At 45.4% G+C, this 24,801-nt stretch overlaps 1 protein-coding gene across 1 annotated transcript in view; it reads left to right on the forward strand.

The window, feature by feature from the left end:
* LOC147426252 (protein PIN-LIKES 5-like) overlaps positions 1-24,801 on the forward strand; it is a 42,608-nt gene that overhangs the window by 13,887 nt on the left and 3,920 nt on the right. Inside the window, exons 3-7 of the mRNA XM_086498124.1 lie at positions 21,920-22,044; positions 22,221-22,342; positions 22,464-22,501; positions 23,184-23,207; positions 23,287-23,291. Coding sequence (XP_086354250.1) covers positions 21,920-22,044; positions 22,221-22,342; positions 22,464-22,501; positions 23,184-23,207; positions 23,287-23,291 — 314 coding nt within the window. The remainder of the gene's footprint in view (positions 1-21,919; positions 22,045-22,220; positions 22,343-22,463; positions 22,502-23,183; positions 23,208-23,286; positions 23,292-24,801) is intronic.

Below are 24,801 nucleotides of genomic sequence, written 5' to 3' on the forward strand. Positions count from 1 at the left end.
CACAGTTACATTGGCCGACCAACGGACAGTCTACCCAGTGGGCATAGTGGACAATGTGCCTCTACAGGTACAAGACTTTACTTTTAACTTGGATTTTGTTGTGGTTCGTCTTCCCCAGGTTGAGGGCGGATTTCCTTTGCTCATTGGAAGACCATGGCTGCGACACACTAAAGCACTTCATGATTGGGGAAACGACGCTATGTGGATACATTCTTCTGGCTCCTCGATGCAACCCATTCTCTTAGAAGGTGGTATGGATCCCGTGGTGCAGCAAGTTTCTTTGTCAATGGAAACCAAACCTGAACAAGAACAGCCTACTACAGTTTTGAGCAAGGGTCAGATGAAGGGTCAGATGAAGATCTGTTGGAGTGGTTAGAGGCTACCAAATCTATGCCTTGTTATGGAGTCTCTATTCACTCTTTGCATGAAGATACACCCTCTTCAAATGGTGCCACAGTAACTACACCAAATGAGCCACCTGAGCCTATGAAGAAGTATAGAAGCAATAAGAAATCTCCTCTACAAACACCTTTGGTGTCTGCTTTTCCGACCAGCACAAAGCTCTCCTTTGTGTATAGCAAACTCCCTTCACAGAGCCCGTCCTGCAAGATGAAACACCCACACTGTAGAGAGCACGACACCTTATCTGCGCTACACTGCTTTATCCTTTGCACCGTTGAAGGCAAGGATTGGAGTCTTCAAGTTCGAAAAATTATCATTCACCATTGCATTTGGTATCTGTTCAGAAACAAAGATTGTATTCTGCAAGGGCGGTGATAAGGCTACTTTTTCTGCGTGGATCACGGCCATAGAAGGGTTTATGTGCTTGTCCGTTGTCACACAAGCATTGAAATCTTCTGAATCTTCAGCTTTCTTAGCAGGTATTAAGGCTTCCAATTGACAAGGGGGAGGCTGAGGAAGTTGTTGCCTCTTAGACCTCTGAAGGATCCTGTTGCACAAGGAAAGGATCAATAAATCTTCGACTTTACCACCATCAGATAAGGACTTAAATGTAGGGCATGGCTCGCGAGGGGGAACTTGTCCAGCGTCGTGGCATTCACGATTGAGTACTTGACTAGGGTCGGATATATATGTGCCACTAAGTAAGCCCATCTTGATATCGCTGATGATCCTTTGGAAGCTCCATATTGCTGCTTTTGTTGCTGATGATTCCGATAAGAAGTTGCTTGCTCAAAACTGTAGCATTTCCAAGAATATTCATGCTTAGACTTTTGCTGCTCGCACGAATGTATTTTACGTCTAGTTGTCTCTGAGAAACCATGCTTTGGGTGAGAATTTCAGTTACGAAGACTTATGTTTGAGTGGTTCTTTCTGGTCGACCACTGAAGTGTCGAAAGAAGATGTATGTATTGTCCGACTCCAAGAAGGGGTTTTTGCATTTGCATCTGATCCAAGCGAGTGTGAGTCGATGCGAGGCTCGATGAAATTGCTTTTTTGAAAACTGCTGTCGGGTGCGGGGAAAATATTGTCGTCGTCGTCTTGTGATTCGGCCATGCCGATTGTTCAACGAATTCTGATATTTCGAGAATGGGTAAATTTGGCACAAATACCTTCTTGGAACAGGTGTAAGGTGCAGCGGAATGAATGTTGAACTTTGCTCAAGATGAGTGCGCCGAACTGTGCTCAAGGTTCCTTTTACTTACGGAAGGGAGAGCCTTCCGTTCCTTTAGTGAGAGAGTGCAATGGACACAAACAAAGTAAATGGACACTGTGAATGGAAGTGCATGAGACTGAGAGATAGAGAGAGAAGAGAATACGACACCAGAGATGTTGTCAAACCCTCCTCCAAAGGCCCCACTCTCTATGGCGAGAGCGGTCTACTATTGATTGCACAAATCTCTACAATGCTTGGACTTGCTGACGATGTCGACGACGATGAGGACGACGACGAGACGGGCTGAAAACTGAAAACGCTAAGGGCTGAAATCTACAAATCTTTATCTGCTGAATTTTGACTCTGTCGATGACAATGTCAATGGCGACGATGCGATGACGACGTGATGAAAACGCAAATGCTGAAATCTTCGTTTACCGGGCTGAAACTGCAAACTTCGATAGATCCCACCGTGCGGTGAGGAATTGCTGCGGGGAGGTGAGATCTGCGAGGTTTGGGGATTGTCTTGCTGTGTCTAAGGCTGAAAACTGAAAACGCCGGTCCTATGACTGATTTGGTCACGATGATCTGCAAAAACGCTAGGGCTGTTTTCTGTCCTGCTGCAAAAACGCTAGGGAATTTGCAGAGTTTGAGGTCGCCAGATTGGTCTGCAATGCAAAACGTTGGGGCTGATCTGCAATGAAGAAAAACGATGGCTGTCCTTGGCTGAAAACGCTAGGTCATCCGCCGGGGGGAAGGGTCTTGCTGAGAAGGTGCATTGTGGATGTCAGGTCCCTGTTGTCTCTTATGCCAGAAAGTGCTAGCTCTAGGTTTGCTTATATACAAACTTACTCAATTTGCCCTACCTACTTTCCAACAAAAGTCACTTAATAAATAATAAGTGAAAAATGTCAAAAATTGGGAAAATAGGTCTCTGCACTGTAAAAATGCTACTGATGGGATCTGACTGGAATCTGATGGTCATGCTGTGTGCAACCAGAGGATATGCATCTAATCTAAGTGACTTGTCATGCACGATCTGCGAACAGACTCACAAAAGTGCCAGATCACTTTCTATTCTAGACTGACTTGATTGAACTGAACCCTGATCATGTTGTAGCTTGTCCACGGATACATAGGGTTGGATGTGTCATGTGACATCCCCTCCTTTTTAAAGTGAGGTACTGGTACCGAACTGTATGGCGTCAAGGGAGATCGCCAATAGCATCCGGAATCCTCGAAAGGACTCTTCGCTGGCCCACTTTGAGGTGTGGGTCGTGCGATACTTGAACTTCATAAAGGTCTGCAACGCTTGCTTCTTTGGGCCGTGTCGAAAGCGACACAAAGTCTTCTGTGGCTCCTTCGATGCTTCAACTTCGTCTAGAGTCATGCTTCTTCCATCTTCAAGAATCTCCACGGTTGAAAATTCCTGAAACCACTTCCAACACAAAAACATGAACATACCCATTCCATGTAAAGTGAGTGGAAAAAATCTTGTCTTTCTCAAAAACTGTGCATGCAATGTAGATGAACAAAGAGACGGAGTGCTAACTCGTTTACCACACACAAGGAAACAATGAGATCGAATCTTGTCGTGCTGATCTAAATCAATCAACTGTGGCAAAACACAATGGAAATGCCCACGCTTGGTGCTCATACTTTCATGTGCTCTTTCTACAACCATGTCGTGCCAAGGAAGAGACCTGAAATGTGACTTCCTTGAATGCATACTTTTCAGCTTTTCATGAAAAATCCGCATACATTTGTGCTCATTCATGAGTGAAACGTGCTCAACGTACAATATGTCATGCCTAGGAAAAGGGATCACATACAGGAAACGATCACGAATGAAACACTCGTACAATGCGTGTTGACTAATCATGCGAACACATAATACTTCCTGTAAGGGCTCTTTGGACCTATGCTCGAGAGCCAAGATAGGTTCTTCCTGTTTGATCGAATCTGCCTGAGGGGAAGGGGTGCTGTGGACCTTGACTCGAAAGCCAAGATCGATTCTTCGTGATCGATCGAATCTGCAACGAGGTTAGCTTCGCTAGAAAAAGCATCAACTAAACCGTCATCCTTGTGAACAATCACGTCGTGATCATACAAATCATCATGCTTGTGAGAAATCACATCTTGATCATGCAAATCATCATGCTGGTCATTGGCATCAAAATCATCATGCTCATCATTATCATTCAAATCATCATGCTTATCATCATGCAAATCCTGTGTATCATGCTTTGGAGAAGACGAGACCGAGAGAGTCTCCTTCTCCTGAATCCGTTCAATCTTCCCTTGCACATTAGAAATGAGAGAGGGAGAATGAACAACTTGCTCTCCACGAATGACAATGGGAGAGTCACTTTTGGCATTGAAAGTGAACGTATTTTCTGCCCAATCGATGAGAGGGTTATGCTCACGAAACCATGGAATGCCCAAAATCATGTCACATCTTGAAAGAGGAGAGACAAAAAATTTTCTACGGAAAGCAGCTTTTTGAATTGTAAACAACACATCAAGGCACTCTTTCGTGATGAGAGAGTCTATACCAGGAGCGAAGCCAGAAACCTTGAGAGGAGATTTTTGACTAACCTCTAGGGGGGCTCTCTCAACAAGAGAGGGACCGATCACATCATGTATACTGCCTGGGTCAAACAATATGACAAAACGTTGCCCCGTCATTTGACCATAACATTTAATGAGAGACTCATTAATGGGAGGGTCAGGAGAAACTTGGGGCACACTCATGTTGTCATGATTGCATTGACAGAGGAAGTGGGTTCTGTGGATTCTTTAGATTCATTCGATTCAAGCTTAGGACATGTTCTTTTTATGTGACCCTTAATGTGACAATGAAAACAATGACCTTCCTTAGAATAAGTGCTTTGCTCTTCCGACGTGATGTACCCTCCTAAAATTCCTTGTGCCACCTTTTCATTTGGAGTGAGCTTAGGTTTAGCAATTGTGTTAGCCTTACCCTTAGGTTCATTGGAAGAGTTCTTTTCTGAGAGACTGTTGGAAGATTGGTTAGAAGAGTTACCGTTCTTACCGTTCTTACCATTCTGAGGGTTCTGAGAAGTCTAAGAGGTACTTGTCGAAGTCTTGTTTTCCTTAGGCTTTTCCTTGTTGTGCTTTATCTCCTGTGCGAGAGCAATCGCAACCGCCTTGTTGAGATCGATTGGATCGAGTACCTCGACATCATACTTGATATACTCGTCCAATCCATAAAGGAATGCCTCTTTGCGCTCATCATCCGTCTTGCGTAATTGGGTACCTATCTGCAAAAAACGATTAGAGAAAGACATAACTGGCATACCATTTTGCTTGAGAGCGCGCCAATCGTCCTTCAATCGTGCGAGGTACTGAGGTGGCATAAACCGCGCCTTGAGCTTGTGTTGGAAATCAGCCCAATTGAAGGAAAGGGACGTGAATTCATCGGCTTTCTCTAGGTGCGTGGCTAACTGTGTCTCTTGCCATGCGTGGTACCAATTGATGGCATCGTCGGCAAGGTACATAGTTGTCGTCAAAACCTTGCTATTTCTTGTCTTCTTAGTTGTCGCAAAATAAGCATTAAATTGATGCAACCAAGAATGAATAACCGTAGCATCCATCTTACCATCATACTTACCGAATTGGATCTTCTTTGTGACTGGGTTGTTGGAGTCCGAATCTCGGCTTGCGCCACTTGGGAAACTACCAACATCTTTGGCTGGTTCGGACTTCGAGGCAAGAACTTGTCGAACCAATTCTTGAGTGCGGAGGTCCCTCTGAACCTCACGGTCGGCCTCCAAGGCCGCTCGTCTTGCTTCGGCTTCCTCCTTTCTTTAAGCTTTTCTTTCTTTTCGTGCATCGCGTTTGCGTTCCAAAGCAATGCGAGTCACTTCTTGTTGTTATGCTTTTCTTTCTAGTTGTGCCATTGCAACGGCGCCACTTGGGGAACTACCAACATCTTTGGCTGGTTCGGACTTCGAGGCAAGAACTTGTCGAACCAATTCTTGAGTGCGGAGGTCCCTCTGAACCTCACGGTCGGCCTCCAAGGCCGCTCGTCTTGCTTCGGCTTCCTCCTTTCTTTGAGCTTTTCTTTCTTTTCGTGCATCGCGTTTGCGTTCCAAAGCAATGCGAGTCGCTTCTTGTTGTTATGCTTTTCTTTCTAGTTGTGCCATCGCAACGCGATTCGTTTCTTGTTGTTGTGCCATCATCTCCAACATCGACTTGACCATCGTCTCCATAGGATTTGGTATAACTTGTGGCGTAGATGGGAAGGAGGGAGGGTCGGAAAAACCTCCTGGTGGGGAAAATTCTTCGTCGCTTCTCTCATGCTCATCACCTCCAAGCGAAGTATTCATTTCGCTTCGAGTGATGACCATACATTGTGATCTTGGGTTCTTAAGTTCACGAGGAACTTTGGTTCTTGTGGGTCTTGGGTTCTTGGGTTCTTGAGTTCTTGAGGTTCTTGAGGTTCTTCTTTCGCTTGCAACCTGTGTTTGAGAAGGATCTTCTCTTCACCCGAGTTCTGCTCTTTTTCGCGGGCGCACCCCTTCGCGGCCTTGTGCTCACACTAAGGTTGCTTTTTCCCACCTCACGTCGATTGGCCGGCCGCTAAGTGTACGGTCCGCTCTCAATGAGTGAAAAGAGGCACAAGGGGAGGCTAGACAAGCCAATCCTTCTTGGGTTTCTTGTCACTCTTCAAAAACACGATTAGGAACCGACACGCCCAAGTGAACTTGGGTTCGTGCGACCACAACAAGCAAAAAAAATCTGTGGGTCTTTCCTTGAGTGATATAGAACACTGCCAAAGCTCTGATACCAATGTAAGGTGCAGCGGAATGAATGTTGAACTTTGCTCAAGATGAGTGCTCCGAACTGTGCTCAAGGTTTCTTTTACTTACGGAAGGGAGAGCCTTCCGTTCCTTTAGTGAGAGAGTGCAATGGACACAAACAAAGTAAATGGACACTGTGAATGGAAGTGCATGAGACTGAGAGATAGAGAGAGAAGAGAATACGACACCAGAGATGTTGTCAAACCCTCCTCCGAAGGCCCCACTCTCTATGGCGAGAGAGGTCTACTATTGATTGCACAAATCTCTACAATGCTTGGACTTGCCGACGATGTCGACGATGATGAGGACGACGACAAGACGGGCTGAAAACTGAAAACGCTAAGGGCTGAAATCTGCAAATCTTTATCTACTGAATTTTGACTCTATGTCGATGACGATGTCGATGGCGACGATGCGATGACGACGTGATGAAAACGTAGATGCTGAAATCTGCGTTTTCCGGGCTGAAACTGCAAACTTCGATGGATCCCACCGTGCGGCGAGGAACTGCTGCGGGGAGGTGAGATCTGCGAGGTTTGGTTGTTGTCCTGCTGTGTCTAAGGCTGAAAACTGAAAACGCTGGTCCTATGGCTGATTTGGTCGCGATGATTTGCTAAAACGCTAGGGCTGTTTCCTGTCCTGCTACAAAAATGCTAAAGGAATCTGCAGAGTCTGAGGTGAGGTCGCCAGATTGGTCTGCAATGCAAAATGTTGGGGCTGATCTGCAATGAAGAAAAACGATGGCTGTCCTTGGCTGAAAACGCTAGGTCATCCGCGGGGGGGAAGGGTCTTGCTGAGAAGGTGCATCGTGGATGTCAGGTCCCTGCTGTCTCTTCTGCCAGAAAGTGCTAGCGCTAGATTTGCTTATATACAAACTTACTCAATTTGCCCTACCTACTTTCCAACAAAAGTCACTTAATAAATAATAAGTGAAAAATGTCAAAAATAGAGAAAATAGGTCTATGCACTGTAAAAATGCTACTGATGGTATCTGACTGGACTCTGATGGTCATGTTGTGTGCAACCAGAGGATATGCATCTAATCTAAGTGACTGGTCATGCACGGTCTGCGAAGAGACTCACAAAAGTGCCAAATCACTTCCTATTCTAGACTGACTTGACTGAACTGAACCTTGATCATGCTGTAACTTGCCCACGGACACATAGGGTTGGATGTGTCACGTGACAACAGGTTTTAACTTTGGGATAGGAGAATCTTGCGTGCAATTTGTTGGCAAAATCTCCGTCTTGAACCTCGTCTATGTACGAGAGATATGGGATAGGTACCCCGGACTCATCAACTGCCATGGGTGTGGTTTTGATAGCGCACAGAGGGCAACCAGAGCGCCAGCACCAGAAGGGCAGCGTGGAAATGGTTGCTGCCAGCTTTCATTAATTTTTTATTGCGTAAAAGGGAAGGGGTGCTTTCACATGAGAGGTTGGCCAATATAACCATTAAATTAAAGGTGTGTTGCTGGTGCTTCTTGTTTTTTAAAATACATTGCGCTGCTGGTGCTTCTTGTGTATGAAAGCACACGCTTGGTTTTTTTCTTTGTTCATGTTAAAAAACCCACGAAGGGTTGCAGCGAAGGGTGGCCAGCGATTAGCATTAGAATGCCAGCGATTAGCATTAGAATGCCAGCGCTGAAGTTAGCCAGCACTTCAGCGATTGCGCAAGGGGTTCACACTCAATAATGATTAGGCTATGGCACTCAATTGTGCCTATGGCATGGTGTTCACACTCAATAATGATTAGGCTGCCCATTCGATGGGTTAATTAACCTTGGGCTGAGAGTTTTTTTTAAAATATCGCTGGCTGTTGGTAGCGTAAGAAAAAAACTCACGAAAGGCTGCAGCCAGCGTGGAGTACAGCCAGCGCTTCAGCATGAAAGAGGGTGCGCCAAGGGGTGCTTGGGGAAGGGGTGTGCGCAAGAAGGAAAGGCACAAGTACCACTATATGAGGGATCCTTAGCCGAGAAAAAAGGCACAATTCAGCCCACTAATTCAGCAGTCCAACATCAAGAGGCACATCCTTTCGCATGAAGGGGTGTGAATGGGAGGAGGTACTTGTCTGCCAGTGCCATGTCCTTTCACGAGCACACTGGCGCGAAGAGGTGTAATCTGACGAAGAGCTTTTTGGGTACGTCGCACACATACATAGAGCTCTTCTGTCTTTTATTTTATGTAATTGGAACAAATAAATTAATGTTACCTCATACCATCAACGAAGAAGTTGAATTCCATCTTTCTTCTGCTTCCATACAACTCCGGGAAGGGGGAGGGTAGCGGCGAGGGTGAGAGGCTCACAACCTTCGGGTCTCGGGAAAAAATTTGCTTTGATACCATTGCAAGGATTCTAGGTACTAATCCTTAATTAAGTACTTAAACTCATGATTAAGATTTAAGAAACTTGAACTGTACTCAGAAACAAGACTGAGAAGACTTTGTGTTTGATTGATTGAATGACTGATTGAAACTGAGTACAATAGGCTCCTTATATAGGAGACGAAGAGACACAAATGAAAAGACATGTCTCCTGGTAAAGAGACATGATTTTAAACGTAAAGACACATCCTTTCGGCGAAGAGCTGTAACCATTGGGCGAAAAGTCGCAACCATAGAGCGAAGGGGTGTGACCAATCGTTGAAGGAGTGTGGCTTTTGGCGAAGAGGCACGTCTCTTGAGCAAAGGGTCGTGACCATCCAAGCGCAAGAGTCCTCCTTGGCATGGCACTTCGCGTATCTGCAACTAGGAGTAGATGTAATACTGCAACATAGTCACAACCGTGACATATGGGACAGCCAGAGGAGCAGCTATCATTGCAGAGTTTGGCCCACACTCATTCGACCACAACCGGCACTCTCATCGACCGAGCACTGGAGCTACGGAGATCCAGACGGCCACGATTGAGGAGAGGGTCTACACAACATCGACGGAGACTACATCAGAGGATTCAAGCCATACTCTCTCGATGTCCAGAGTGCAGATGAGGATGGATTCTAGTAATAGTAGTATTTTAATTTTTTGTTCTAGGTCTTTTGTACCGAGACATGGTATTAGATTCACTATTTTGTAACGGATTGGTCTCATAGGTCATTTTGGCCTTTTGAAGAGGTTAATATAACATTTTATTTCATTTCTCTCTCTCTCTCTCTCTCTCTCTCTCTCTCTCTCTCTCTCTCTCTCTCTCGCAGCACAGGGCCACAGGAAACACCATGGCAAGCAACTTCGACATATGGGCACCGGCGAGGGGAAGGGCAGTGACACTGAAGGAGGGCAGCTGCTTCAAGTGGGAGCGCAGGCAACCATCAACGGGAGAGGCACCATAGCCATGCTGCCGTGCTCTCTCTCTCTCTCTGTGTTGCGCAAGTAGGTCAACCTTGTCAGGTCAGCTCGATCGTGAGTAGGTCGCGTTGAGAGAGTGCGTGCATTAGGGTTACTACAGGGCGGATGCGCATGCGAGGTCACTCGCTAGGTTTGATGATGGCAGCGCGTGGGCAGTTCGTGCGTCATGCTTTGTGCAGGTCGTAGGTTTTTTTCGCATCCTCTCTCTCTCTCTCTATCGCAATAAAAGGTCTTCTCTCTCTCTCTCTCTAAGGACGACAACAATGTAAGTTTTGATCAATAGTCAAGGCAATGCGCAGAGAGTTGGGCAAAGCAGCCTTACATCAGTGCAGTGGGGCCCGGGTTTACGTGCTGTCGAAGGCGGTACACAGTAGCAGGTCGTCACTCTCTCTCTTCATAGGCCCAGGCGATCCGATCTCCAAGAATTGTTCGGGTGCTTGGGGATGGACCAACTAGTTGATGTCAAGGATGACAACATTTATGAAACCCCGATTAAATCGAAAGCGACATTTAGGCGAGGGTTTCGAGAGAGCACACTATCACCAGTTCTGTGAGAGCAGAGAAACTGTCTAGAGTCAAAGATGACTTAATGTATGAGAAGGTACAGGTGATGATTAAGGCGGAGCTAAGCGTCTCGAGGGGTGACATTGAAAAAGAGATGTATGCAAATGCGAAAACTTACAAAAAAGCTATGTATACAGATATGAGGAAAGAATTGGACAAAGAGACGCTTAGTAAGGCGGGCGGAGCTGAGCGTCTTGAGGGGTGACATTGAAAAAGAGATGTATGCAAATGCAAAAACTTACAAAAAAGCTATGTATGCAGATATGAGGAAAGAATTGGACAAAGAGATGCTTAGTAGGCGCGACGACATGTACACATCATTGAAGGCCGAAATGCAGACGATTGTGAGGGCCGAAGTGAATGTAATGGAATGTGTGATTCAGAAAAGATTAGAGGATGCACTCGCTATGTTTAAATCTTGGAAAAAAAAAAGGAAGAACGCATGAATGAAAAGGATGCAGTGATTGAAGCACTTAGGGGAGACCTTGCAGCTTGCAAAAATTACTCCGCAAAGGAGGCAGAAAATCAATCCTCAATGATCGAGGAGGTCGAAAGCATTAAGCAGCAGGTCAATGAAGCTAGATGTAGACGCATTTGACGCTAGCTTTAAGGGAAGAGACTATTTTTTACTCGGAAACGCATCAGACTCCTGGCGGCACATTACCTAGAGTGATGGGATATCATTGGGAGACTACTTGTAGGCAAGAAGTGAGATCGACACATAGAGGATGGGGGTCAGGAGGTGTGGCAGTCCTATTCAGGGAGGAGCTGCAACCACTCATTTGTACTGTTCGGAGGGATGAGCATGCCAGATATATGTGGATCAGAGTGAGAGCAGAGATTGGGAGGCCACTCTACATTGCAATATGCTATTTTGCCCCCAGCACATCTCATTATGCATCGTCCAAGGGGGAGTCATCCTACATGATATTGGATAAAGACATATGAAAGTTCTCTAGGGATGGAGATGTCAGTCTTCTGGGAGACTTCAATGCCAGGACGAGCTAGTCTCAGACAGCTTTCTATGATACCGCGAAGGAAATGTTGAGAGAATTGGATGTCAGTGATATGGGATTGGCCAGGTGTTCGCAGGATGAAGAGCACACTAGATATGGGGAATATCTGACAGATTTGGGGACTACACATGGATTGGCCATCTTGAATGGCCTTCACAGATTTCTAGCGTTGAGTGGGTTCACTTGCTTTCCTCATAGACATGGGGCTAGCACCATAGTTACCCGGAACGCGGAACGCGGAACGGGAACGGCAACGGGATCCCCGCGGAACGGGGGAACGGCTAGGGGTCCGGAACGGGAACGTCGCGGAACGGGAGGTATAAAAAACACCCAAATAGTGCAATTTTTAGCTCCTTGTGTTTAAATACAAGGAGTATTAGAGTGCTTTGACTCTAATACTCGTTTTGAAGACCATTCAACCTTGTTATGACTAGATGATGAGAGAGAGAGAGAGAGAGAGATGGAGAGGGAGAGATTTGAGAGAGTGGGAGGGAGAGGAAGAGAGCTTGAGGGCTTGAAGCCTTGAGCCTTGAGAGAGTGAGTCTTGAGAGGGAGAGATCTTGAGAGTGAGAGGGAGAGAGCTTGAGCCTTGAGGATTAGCTTGTGAAGAGAAAGGGGGAGGGGGGTGCATTTTATGAGTCCTTGAGGCCTTGCACACTTTCAAAAGAAGCCCAAACATTTACTTCAATTTTTTCAATTTTTGCCAAATTTGTTTGTAGCCGTTGGCTGTTCCAGGGGCATTCCGGAACGGTCCGGGGGCGTTTCGGAACGTTCCGGAACGGCCGTTCCGGTTTGCATTGGCCACCCGGAACGTCAGACATTCCGGGACGTTCCGGAACGTTCGGGAAGGGAACTGCCCCTCGGAACGCCGGAACGGGGGCTAGGGGGCGTTCCCCGGTAACTATGGCTAGCACAATGGATTATGTTTTGGCTTAGCCCAGTTTCATACCCTCTATTCAGGACTTTACAGTCGGGCCCAGGCCTATTGGGGTAGCAATAGATCATGCTCTCCTCACGTTTATTGTCTCATTCCAGTTCAGCACAACTCTCGACTGGCACAAACACCTACGCATACCCGATACGCTTTTACTTCAAAAGCATCAGTGGCATACCCACACACTCAGCCGGGTCGGAGGCGACATTCTGGGAGCATGCCCCAGAATAGTTGGTGTGATGAGGAGTGCAGAGAGATGAGAGCCCAGCTTCATAGAGATCTTCTTTTAGGAGTCATCACTTACAGACAGTCTCGGATTGCTTCCCGGCGCCTTGTGTGACGGAAGAAACGAGCTTACTTGGCCCAGATGGAGCGAGACTTGTATCAGCTGTTCTTGAGTAGAGACTCAGGAGAGGCATGGCAATTCTTTCATGAGCACTCCCCACCCCCAGTGATTACTTCTCTTGATGTGTGGGGCCAATATGTGACATCGTTCTATATAGTTCCTGGACAGGCCCCCTTCCAGATCCTATAGAGCCATGTCCACCTACCAGCACCTTCTTTACCATTGAGATGGTAAAGAGGGCCATTGACAGGATGAGGACCAACAGGGCATATGATCATGATGTTCTAGTAGTAGAGCACTTTATACATGCTAGAGATATGATGGTAGAGGTTCTTGCAGTGTTGTTCAATCGTGCCATGTGTGAGGCGTTACGTGAGACTTGGAGGTTGTCTACTATTGTGCCTATCTTCAAGGCAGGTGATCCTACAGAGCCTGGGAATTACCGCACTATTATGGTTGGGCACACATTGGCACAGTTGTATGCATCCATTCTTGAGCAGCAGTTGAGTAATTGGGCAGAGGGTCAGGGTGTATGGGCAAAGGGCCAGCAGGCCGGTTTTAGGAGAGGTTTCTCCACCCTTGATCATATTTTGACACTCACAGCACCCATCATTGACGAGGGCAGGTCACATGGGAGATGGATTTATTGTAGCTTTGTGGATTTTTGCAAAGCATTTGACATGGTACCGAGAGCTCGATTGATGCGCAGACTGCAGGAGATGGGGGTGCCCATAGTGTTGATTTGGGGGATTATGGCTCTATACAGATCAGTGTGGGACATGTACGAATCCCGCAGGGGAAATCTGATTTAATTCACTCCATCATTGGGGTGAAACAGGGTTGCCCATTATCTCCTACTCTATTTGGTATGTATGTTGATGAGGTGTGTAATTACATTGATAGAGAGGGTGATAGAGGTGCCCAATTGGTAGGGACGTGGATCCCATTGTTGTTGTATGCTGTGATATTGTGTTGATCTCTAACTCACAAGAGGGTATGTAGCGACTGTTGGATGCATTACACAGTTTTGCAGAGGATAGTGGATTGTCTGTAAACCTTGGTAAAACCAAGGTTATGGTGTTTAACACCACACCACAGTGGATGAGGAGATCAGCACCGACTTTTACATATGGTAAGGAGATTGTAGAGTATACAGATGCATACACTTACCTTGGGGTTGTCTTCACTGGGCCGAGGTTTTCTTTGGGGAGAGCGGCAGAGACTAGATTGACTAGAGCTTATGCGGCCGTGGGAGGCTTGGAGAGGTGGTGTTCGCAGGTCCAGTTTCAGGAACCTCGAACAAAGTTATGGCTCTTTGATACTTTAGTAGTCTCAGCTATGTTGTATGGGGTGCAGATATGGGGACCTTCTGTAGGCCAGCATGGTTGGAGACGTATGGAGAGGCCCTTGGTATCTATGATCTCTCAACTGATCAGAGCCAAGGCCTCCGTACCCCACGCTATCATTCGAGCAGAGCTAGCTGCCCCTCCTATGGAGATTGGAGATTGAGGCGCTTACCAGATCAGTCTCCTTTGTGCATAGCTTGTGAAATACTACTAGAGACATATATGTTAGACTGGCCCTTGAGTCTTCCAAACAATTAGATCTTCAAGGGGACGCTTCATGCTGGTATGCATAGATGACATCATGGTTTTAGATGCATGGCTTCACCATGGACAAGCTGCCCCCTTTCCAGTAATCTCTTCAGACACCCTCGATGTTTTACATGGATGGAGATTACTAGACTCATTCGTCAGGACCTGATCCAGATGAATACCAGAAGGACATGGATAGAGCCGCCACAGGATTTGGGCACGAAGATGGCTTTCTATAGAGAGCATCTTCTCCACCTCACAGGCGATGGGTTTGTGATTCGACCTAGCTACATGGATACACATTTGTCTCGTGGTTTGCAGTGTGCAATTGGTCAGATACGCACATCCTCACATCAGCTGGAGATTGAGACTGGTAGATTCAGAGGGATACCAACAGACAACAGGATATGCCGCTTATGCCAGCTAGAGCCAGAGACAGAGCTACATTACATATGTCATTGCACAGTGTACTACGAGATTCGGGGCCGTTTCCACTGCTTATTCAGACAGGGTTTTGTCCTTTCTCTAGAGTCATGAGTCATGAGGATCAGAGATGTCTTGGGCTATATCTACTTGAGTTACACAGATATAGAGACACTTTGCTGGAGAGAGCTAGAGAGAGAGTCCTAGAGACAGAATACATATTTTTTTTCACTAGATATGGGACAGTCAGAGGAGCAGCCATCACTGCAGAGCTCGGCCCACACTCATTCGACCACTATCGACACTCATCAACCGAGCACTGGAGCTACGGAGATCCAGACGGCCACGATTGAGGAGAGGGGCTACATAGCATCGACGGAGACTAGAGCAGAGGATTTGAGCCATACTCTCTCGACATCCAGAGTGGAGATGAGGATGGATTCTAGTAGTAGTAGTATTTTGGTTCTAGTCTTTTTGTACCCAGACATGGTATCAGATTCACTATTTTGTAACAGAATGGTCTCATAGGTCATTTTGGCCTTTTGAAGAGGTTAATATAACATTTCATTTCATTTCATTCATTTCTCTCTCTCTCTCTCTCTCTCTCTCTCTCTCTCTCTCTCTCTCTCTACATCCTTGTAGATGTAGGAGATAAATGTGAGTGCTCTCCGAGGTTCTATATTCTGATGGTGCTGCCATCTGCCATTGGATGCAAGAGGTTGTTCACCTGTTGCCGCTGTTTTCAGCCATATCCGTCCATCTTCCGGTGCCACTTCCAACATGGTATCATAGCTCCAGTGTTATATCCGACCTTCAAGTGTTTTTGCATTGTGTTCTGGTTCTTTTCTGGAGTTTCAGAGAGGATGTTTTTCTAGATTTAGATCTGGTATTGCCAGTTCCGGTGCCACTTTTCAAGAATGTGGTATGAGTTTTGTAAGTATAGAGGGGTTGTCAATTGGCTACTGTAACAAACTGCTGACTTGTCAAAGCCTAAAGAATGGAGCCAACTTGTAGATGTCGGCCAGGGGGCCTAAACCCTAAGAAGAACAAGTAACAGAAGAAGAAGTCCTACCAACTTATGGGGACCCCGTTCAATGGGGCCCCAAGTGACAAAGGATTAAAATAAAGCAGGACCCACACACACACTGAAGAAATTGCGTAGCTGTTGATGACGTGGCAGTTTCCGAAAATTGCACTGACATGACGACATGGCAGGCTGTACGGATTTTCGTGTTTTGCACTGGCTGATGACGTGGCAGGCTGTACGGATTTCTGTGATTTACGTTGGCACCTTTTTGGCTTTGCTTTTGGACCAGATGCTTTTAAGTTTGAAGGCTTTTTATTGTAAACTGCTTTTTAGGCCAAGGGCCTTTAAATATGAGGTTAGGGCTCATTCTCTGGCATGCTTCCTAGAGAAGGTGCAGAGTCTGGAGTATCGGCTTGTACTGTGTTGATGCAATATAAAGAAATACCGAAAGGGGCGCCAAGGTTTGGGGCCAATACTCTCTAAGGTGGAAATTCCGCCACTCCGTGTCGTCTCTCTCTTTCAGTTCAGTTGTAATTGAAGTGCTAAAAGTTTGTTCAGTCTGTTCTTTTCTATTGGGACGTGGTGCCCGTCTTGTGACAGTGGTATCAGAGCATCAGGCGTGTGCTTTTTTGAAAGCATACCGGTCCTACAAAAGAGCAAACAGAGCTATTGGAATTTTATTTGAGGTACCTTCGCGCTCCAATCCTGACTTTATTTGAGATATCTTAAATTTTTGATGTCTCTTCACGAGCAGATGACCTTGGAGGTCCGGTGCGATTGCTATCTTGGGACTACCGCCGCCAAAGAACACTGTTTGTCCAAGAGCTGATGGACCATACTGTGCTCGGCTACGACCTTATGGGGAAAAAAAAAAAAACCTAACCCTAATTTTGGTGCAGGTTTCAGGATGGAAAGTCGGTCGATTTTTTGAGCTCGGCTGATGTCGAGATTGCTTTGTAAGTTTGAAATCTATTTGAGAACTTGTTTGGTGATCCTGTTTGAAATTTGTTTGAAATGGATGGTATCTTTTTTGAACCTGTTTTGGTGCCGATTTGAATTGTTTGACTTTGGTTTTAATACTGGTTTCAATGATTGGTGATTTTACTCCCAGGTGGAGTAGTGAGAAATTATGTTTGAGAATGCTTGTTCATACTCATGGTCCGGACCCTTGTTGTTATTTGCGGAGGGAGTATTGAATGATTGAAAAGTGCTATTTTTTTCTTTTTTTACTCATGGCCCGGACCCTTGTGGTTATTTACGGGGGAGTATTGTTGTTGTGACTCCCGGCCCGGACTTGGATGGGGAGTATTAAGAAGTCTGAGTAGTGGTTACTCTCAGCACCTCCAAACGACGCAGGCTGCGGTCTGGGGGGCGTTTGGTTGTAAAAGGCCTCTATATCTCCTGGCCTGGACCTTTTTAGGTTATGCGGGAGGAGTGATGAGGGAGTCGTTGAGTATCTCCCCGGCCCGGACCTTGTTAGGTTATGTGGGAGGAGTGTTCATCGGCGGCTTTATGTTTCTATGTCTTGTAACATGCATATGTGAGCCACTGAATATTCCTAATTGGATGAGATTGCATGGGTATGTAATTTTAGTGCATCAAGACACCCGTGGAAGATCGGTACGGTCTGGGTGTGATGGCTAATTTTACTACGTCGGAATATCAAGAGTTCCGATCTGGACGAAAGGAGAAGCTAACTCCTTGATCAAAAGAGCCGAAAGGAGAAGCTAAGTCCTTAATAAAAAGAGCAAACTGATTGTCCCTCAGAATGTCCCTCGGAAATTTTTGAGCTAACTTGAGTTGTTTTGCAGATATGCTGTAATCGCGGACGATTACTCTCTTTCAAGAAGGGGAGATGTAACAAATTGCTGACGTGTCAAAGCCTAAAGAATGGAGCCAACTTGCTGATGTCGGCTGAGGGGCCTAAACACTAAGAAGAACAAGTAACAGAAGAAGAAGTCCTACCAACTAATGGGGACCCGTTCGATGGGGCCCCAAGTGACAAAGGATTAAAATAAAGCAGGACCCACACACACACTGAAGAAATTGCGTAGCTGTTGATGACGTGGCAGTTTCCGAAAATTGCACTGACATGACGACATGGCAGGCTGTACGGATTTTCGTGTTTTGCGCTGTCTGATGACGTGGTAGGGTGTACGGATTTCTGTGATTCATGCTGGCAGCTTTTTGGCTTTGCTTTTGGACCATATGCTTTTAAGTTTGAAGGCTTTTTACTGTAAACTGCTTTTTAGGCCAAGGGCCTTTAAATATGAGGTTAGGGCTCATTCTCTGGCATGCTTCTTCGAGAAGGTGCATAGTCTGGAGTACCGGCTTGTACTCTGTTGATGCAATATAAAGAAATACCGAAAGGGGCACCAAGGTTTGGGGCCAATACTCTCTGGGGTGGAAATTCCGCCACTTCGTGTCGTCTCTCTCTTTCAGTTCAGTTGTAATTGAAGTGCTAAAAGTTTGTTCAATCTGTTCTTTTCTATTGGCACGTGGTGCCTGTCTTGTGACAGCTATAGTAGATTTCAGATTTGGAGCGGTCATTTTAGTCCAGTATAGACCCAAATTTGGAGGTGAAGAAGCGGTCCGAAAGAGAGACAATTGGCTGGGGGTGCATTTGTGTTTCAGATTTGGTACTGATTTGGAGTTGTACATGCTCATTTGGAGCGATTTTTTCCAAGAACTGCAGCCTATCCTCTTCTCACGACCATACTCTTCCTGTCAACATGTCGGAAGGTGACTCAAATGCTGGTGATGTTGAGGTGCTACATGGGATTGGTATCAAAAAGACATGGGTGACAAACTTGTGAAGATACCTACCTTTCTGACTTTTCCGGCTGATTATTAGTTAGACGGTACCAATTATATTACTTGGAGGATGACGATGATGGCGGTATTTGACTCGTATGATCTCGGATTCTTTGTGACCGAGAAGGTCGAGAAGCCATCTAAAGCGAAGGAGGGTGCATTTTGGGAATGTGTCAATGCTTGAGTGCAGTCCTTTATCATCTTGAATTGTATCCCATATAGATCTTGGAGCATGTTATGGCAATGATGAGTGCCAAGAAGATTTGGCATTATCTGGAGTCTATCCATGAGCATGCTACCCCTATGAAGGGTGTTGCTTTGTAAGTGCAATCGATGTTGAGTTATGGCGGAAAAACGAGTGAGCCATTCATGGAGAGAGAATCAAAGTTACCCAAAACGAGAATAGGGGATGGGAATGGGAAGGTCCGGAACGGGACGAGAATGGGGGGAGGAGGGAGGGCCGCAACGATAGACTAAAGAAACACTTGAATTGCCTCCCTTCAACTTAACCCCAAATCTACTTCCAAACAACCCCAAAACGGCCTCCAAATCTGCCCCTAAGTAGCTCCAAACAGCTCCATTGGCTTGTTTTGCCGTTTCGGATTGCGTTTCATCCCGTTCCTCCCCGTTTTGGACCTCTGTTCTCGTTACACTCCGTTCCGGAACGGTGTTCGGACCCGTCCGGAACGCCGTTTCGGAACCTTTAGGCCGCGTTCCGCCCGTTCCTTGTTACAATGGAGAAAATCGCATAGTAAGAAAATATGACTACAATGGTTCCTGCTATATAGGCTTGAGGTAAAGCTTTATGCTTACATCATGGATGAGATATGAGAGGGCTAAATGATTAGGCCAAAAGGAGAAATTCAAGTTGACAACTTGTATGCTTCCTTTGGAGGCCTCTTTGACTCATCTCTTGTTTTCATATGCAATTGGAACATGTGTAGAAACACCCTTCGGCCATATAATAATGTATGATATTATTTGGAAAAGTTAGACATGCGTAAGTGGCTAGGGAGAGGCTCCATTTGAAGGTGCGAAGTGTGTCACATACTCAAACAATCCTCCCCGTGTGTCATATAGAGCACTCAACAAATACAAGTCATCCTCCCCTAGAGAATTTGAACAATAGGGTACAGGAAATAAACAAATCTGTCCTAGAGAATTCGACAATAGGAATAGATGCAAATGCCTCCCCTTGACGAGTGTATACCGTCAAGGTTTTGTCTACAAAATGTTGGTGCTTCAGAGTATGTCGTCGACGTAGCAAGTGTTGGCCTCGCCATCTTCGTTGTCAGAATCTTCAGATGCCATATTGACTATCACCCCCTTCATCCAAACTTGGCATAATCTTCGTGGCGACGGCCCCTAGAACTAGACTCACACTCTAATGACACACAGAGTTCTAGGTTTACTCGTAACCACAAGATTTTAGTATACTCGTAAATCGTGAGTTTTAGGTTTTCTCACAACCTGGTGCCACTAGCCAGCTACCATCATGCGGGGGGGGGTATACGGGGTTTTTGGTTTACGCCCAAACCCTAGTTAACCTCGGGTTTATCTTTACCCGTTAACCTCATGAGAGTGGGACACAAAGACATGGGGCTTCATATTTGGTAAGGTCTTACCACCGACATCATGTCACTTGCTGGGGCAGTGTCTAGTCCCATACATAAAAAAAAAAAACTCTTCGATTCGAGTGTCCTTGAAGATATACAAAGATATTTGGAGGTTGGTTGTTACATGTCACATGCCACAAATTTCATGTGCTTGACCATCGTTAGATGAGTTTATAAATGAGATCGCGTGAACTACCTTACGAATAAAAGGTCATTTAATAATTTTGGTCAAGCTCTAATAAACTATTAAACCTACTGTCGTCAACACTGATGTCAACCGCCTATGTGTGCTTGCAAATCCGCTGCAAATCTGCCCTACATCTCAAGATGCTGCTTGAGCAAAGCTTTTTCTGCTTGCAGTCTCCTTGCCGACCAAGACCTCGTTGGTGAAAGGACCGGTGATCCCAGACTCCACTGCATGGCGGATAAAGATAATCATCTCCTCCTCAGGTTTGGGAGCGCCATAGTAAGTAGACATGTGAGCCCCTGCTCTGGCACTTCCAATCCGTGCGAGCCCAGCTGGGAACCTTGGATGCCATAGCCAGCAGGCTACACCTACCATGCACAGACAACTTGTCACCTCAATGACAACAAAGGCTATTGCGAATGGTGGTTGCTGCTCCTCTTGAAGCTTTTGAAAATTGCTCCTTGCCGCCAACTTTGCCCACTCAGTCTACCCACCGGCAGCTCTTCTCCGTGGTTGCTATTCCAACCACCCTCGGGCTTGCCGGCACTTGCGCAGTTCTAGTCTAATCAGCTCCAATCGAGCTGCCCACAAGCTCTCCACACTCTCTTCTCTTCCCCAGCTCCCCACTTCAAACTCACCGTACTGCAGCAAATCCAAAGATTGTTCGAAACTCACCTCAGCTCAAAACCTTCAAGACCTTGCGACAAGAGCTTCTTCTTCTTGCTTCCAAGGTCTATGCCCTCAGCTCTGATACCACCTGTTGAGTGCGCTATTGCATCTTGGATCGACATCACTTGGAGAGAAAAGAGCAGGTAAGAGAGGAGAGGATAAGAGAAAACGTGAACGAGCACAGCACAAAAAAGAGCGATCGCATTAGACTTATTAGAGCTGGGTCTCACCCGGGCCAGTGGGGGTAGTGGGGGCAGGTCCTTGCACAGAGTCGCACCCACAGCTCCAATCGACGCAGAAACGACCAGCACAACAGGGACCAGCGTGCGTGCTGCGCTGTGATTGGCTCCCGAATTCTTGCATTCAAGGATAAAGAAAATCCTCCTTAACCCTTGCTTAATCCCTTACTTTTTTGAAGTGCTAGTGGATTATTGGCATCGTTCGGATCTCATGCCAGCCTTTTCGGAATTCCTGTAAATAGGGAATATCATCCCCCTCCTCCCCCCACTCCCCCCGAGTGCGACCCGGCCCTTGGACCATTAAATAGGCCTTTACGATATGTTCACACGCAAGTGTCCGCCCAAGTTGAACTGACCCCAACAGCTGATCAACCTGGATGCAGCCCGAGCTACCATCATAGAAACAGGGGGACGGGGAATGAACCCATAGGGCAGTTTAGGGACGGAGGGATGGGGACGGGTCAGGGACCGATGGGGTCCCCACTTGGCCAGCCATCAAGGGGATGCTTCCCAATTCACCCTGTATGATGTGGAGAAAGAGTAACATTAATTAGTAAAATTCAAGGTAGCTAGTCTGCCAACATTTACAGTTATTGATGATGGTAATTGTTGTACAGTTTTGTAGTATATATAGGCATTGACGAGTCTGCTTGTTGGAATGAACTTGCTCATATAAGAACCCTTTTGCTGGTTGGTGTGGCAGGTGGTTTCTTCCAGTCAATGTGGTCTTGACTTTCGTCATTGGAGGTTTGCTGGGTCTTCTTGTTATTAAAGTTTTCAAGCCTCAACCACAACTTGTGCGTCTCACTCTAGCTTGCTGCTCCGCAGGCAGGTTTTATATTTGCAATCCTCTTCTTAATGTATTGTGTACAGCATTTGTGACATTTGTCATTCATTCTAGAAGTTTGATGTATTTTCTCTCACTTTTGCTATGTAAAGTTATGATGGAGATGCTGATGCTGCTGGTTATAAACCTGTTTTTAATGAAATCTTCTTGTAACCAGGCAATGTTGGAAACCTGCCTTTAGTCCTTATCCCTGCTGTATGTATGGAACCCAAGAGCCCTTTTAAACAGACACAAGTGTGTATTCGAGATGGTCTGGCATATGTTTCATTTGGCTTAGCGGTGAGTTTTTTTCCCATGATTGTATATAGAAGTATACTTCTATGCAGAGAACTTTGCTGTTTTGTACTCATTGCTGTCTTGCAGTCTTCACAATTCTGATAACACTTGGTTCAAGCTTCAGCTCTATACATCCAGTCGATTCTCTTGTTTCCAGTTCAGGTTACTTTTCTTTTTACTGGTGCAGATAGCAACACTAGTTCTTTGGACTTTTATTTACAATCTATTGAAACCTGTACAAAGTCAAAGGAGTAGTGATTTAAATTCTTCAACTATCACTACAAGAAGCAATGAAGACTCCAATAATAATCAAGTGGAAAATGAAGAACTTATACTAATGAAAGCCTCCACCGAGGAGGAATTTGAGACATTGGAACTAGAAAAGGTCTAGGGACTTTAAAGAAACATTACTAATGCATTGAAATACAAGCTGTTTTAAAAAATAAATATATAAATAGTAAATAACCATCAGCACAGGGAAAGGTAGTAGAGAAATTAAACATACATATCTTTGAATTTACAACCGGACTTGCTATACACATTACACCACAAGGGGCCATACTGTGGGAACGACTTCCCCAATGGAGAAGTTGGTAACACCCATCGAGCGCAGCCCATGAGCCTCCAACCCTCAACCTTGGGGTTACATCATGAAGGCTCAACCAACTGAGCTATGCTCTTTGGGTACAAGCTGTAATTTGAATTTGCCTCCTTTACTCTATCAGTATCTGCGAGTCAAATCATAGCATGGTCAATTTCGAGGTTGATAAGGAGTGCCTCACATTTTCTCATGATATTTTTTAATCAGGAACTTAGTGGCTTTATTTTGTTGTTAACTTTGCAGCCTGTCTCCCAAGCTGGCTCTTTGGTTGGTGCTGTAGGGAAGAAAATGAGAAATTGGACAAAGAAGCTGTCATTAAGTGATATTTTGAACCCACCAAACACAGCTGTGGTATGTCTATTCTATTTTCTCTATTGGTGATGTTGTAAGGGTTGTCTTTTGGTAAGGTGTAGTGTGCGCTTTCTTGCAGCTGTTTATGCTCTAAGTTTGAATCGTGAATTGCCTTCTTTTTTTTTTCCCCGAGTAAAGATCTTCTATTAGTTAATAAAACTGCCCATAGGGCTACATCCACCTCTACAATCGTGAATGCCTTCTTATGGCAGCACTTTTAGAAAGTCTTGAAGATCATTCTTTTGTCATGAAATTTCAGATGCTGTCCCCTTTACACTCTACATCCTTTTCAGTTCTCCAATGTGTAATCATATTGATCACCAAATGAAAAACGACCATGACATAGTGTTCGAAGAAGAAGTGCAATAAACAGGGAAATATTTACATGGTTCCAAAGGGTACTAGATACGTCAAACGATCAATCTAACAACTAATGCACATAGGAAGGAATACCAATATTGGACATGAACATGAAAAGCTCATGCTAGAGAATCATGCAACGAACATTGCCGCCAAGGTACCATCCTTCCAAACTTGTGCTTGTGCCGTTGAAATGACCCAACAGTAGTGAGCGAAAATACATTCCGAAGCAAAACGCCCCTCAATGGGAAGGCATGTTTCTAAACACCACTTGCACCATTAAAAAAAAAAAGGAAAAATGCACTCAAGTTTGTTAGGATTAGTGTGGTCAAGGAGGGTAAGTTAGTGTGTCATTCATGGCTAGGTAGCACTAATCCTAATTAGTATAGAGCAATGCTAATGGCACAAGAAGTAGGGAAAATAATCATGTTCTCATTGCATAGTGATAGCACCGAATTACAAGGCTTGAGAGTGTTGCAATTGAGCATGATTGTAAGCTCATTATATTAGAGGAGTGGTAGCTTGGATGACATTATATGTGAGGTGTGGTAGCAACTAGGGTTCATGCATTTGGAAGATATTCTAGGGGAAATCTCGTATGCACCTTTTTAGGGGTATTTTTGACCTACTAAATGTGCTCCTGTCCATGTGTGGAGGGGCTAGAAAGGTCCATGGGTCATCATTCTACATCATTAAATCATGGGGCATCATTCTACATCATTAAATCATCATGCATAGCTAGGGAGAAGCTCCATATGGCTAGGGCAATCTAGGGTTAACCCCAACATGGCTTTCCAAAAACCCAGTCACGAAAGGAAAGAGATTTGTTAGTAACTTGAACCAGGTGGAGGAAACAAAGGCCCATACCATCTTCCTAGGAGGACAAGTAATGAAGCTAGGTTGATTTTATACTCTGGAATTGTTGCAACACATGTCGGGGGAAGTGATGACGGTGTAGACTCACTTGCTAATGCAAGCCCTCCCATCATGACCTACCAAAGAAACAAAGCCCTATCAAGCTCCTTGCTGACCTCTTATGAGTTCAGGTTACTTTACATAGATTGTTAGTATATTTGCGCCTCATTCAGCATTTATTCATGTCATCTTTTACAAATTACATGAAGAAAGGGGGCGAAATTAGAGGAGTTTG

This window comes from Adiantum capillus-veneris, chromosome 24 (assembly GCF_014529385.1).
Source record: "Adiantum capillus-veneris isolate H3 chromosome 24, ASM1452938v2, whole genome shotgun sequence".
Taxonomy (NCBI): Eukaryota; Viridiplantae; Streptophyta; class Polypodiopsida; order Polypodiales; family Pteridaceae; genus Adiantum; species Adiantum capillus-veneris.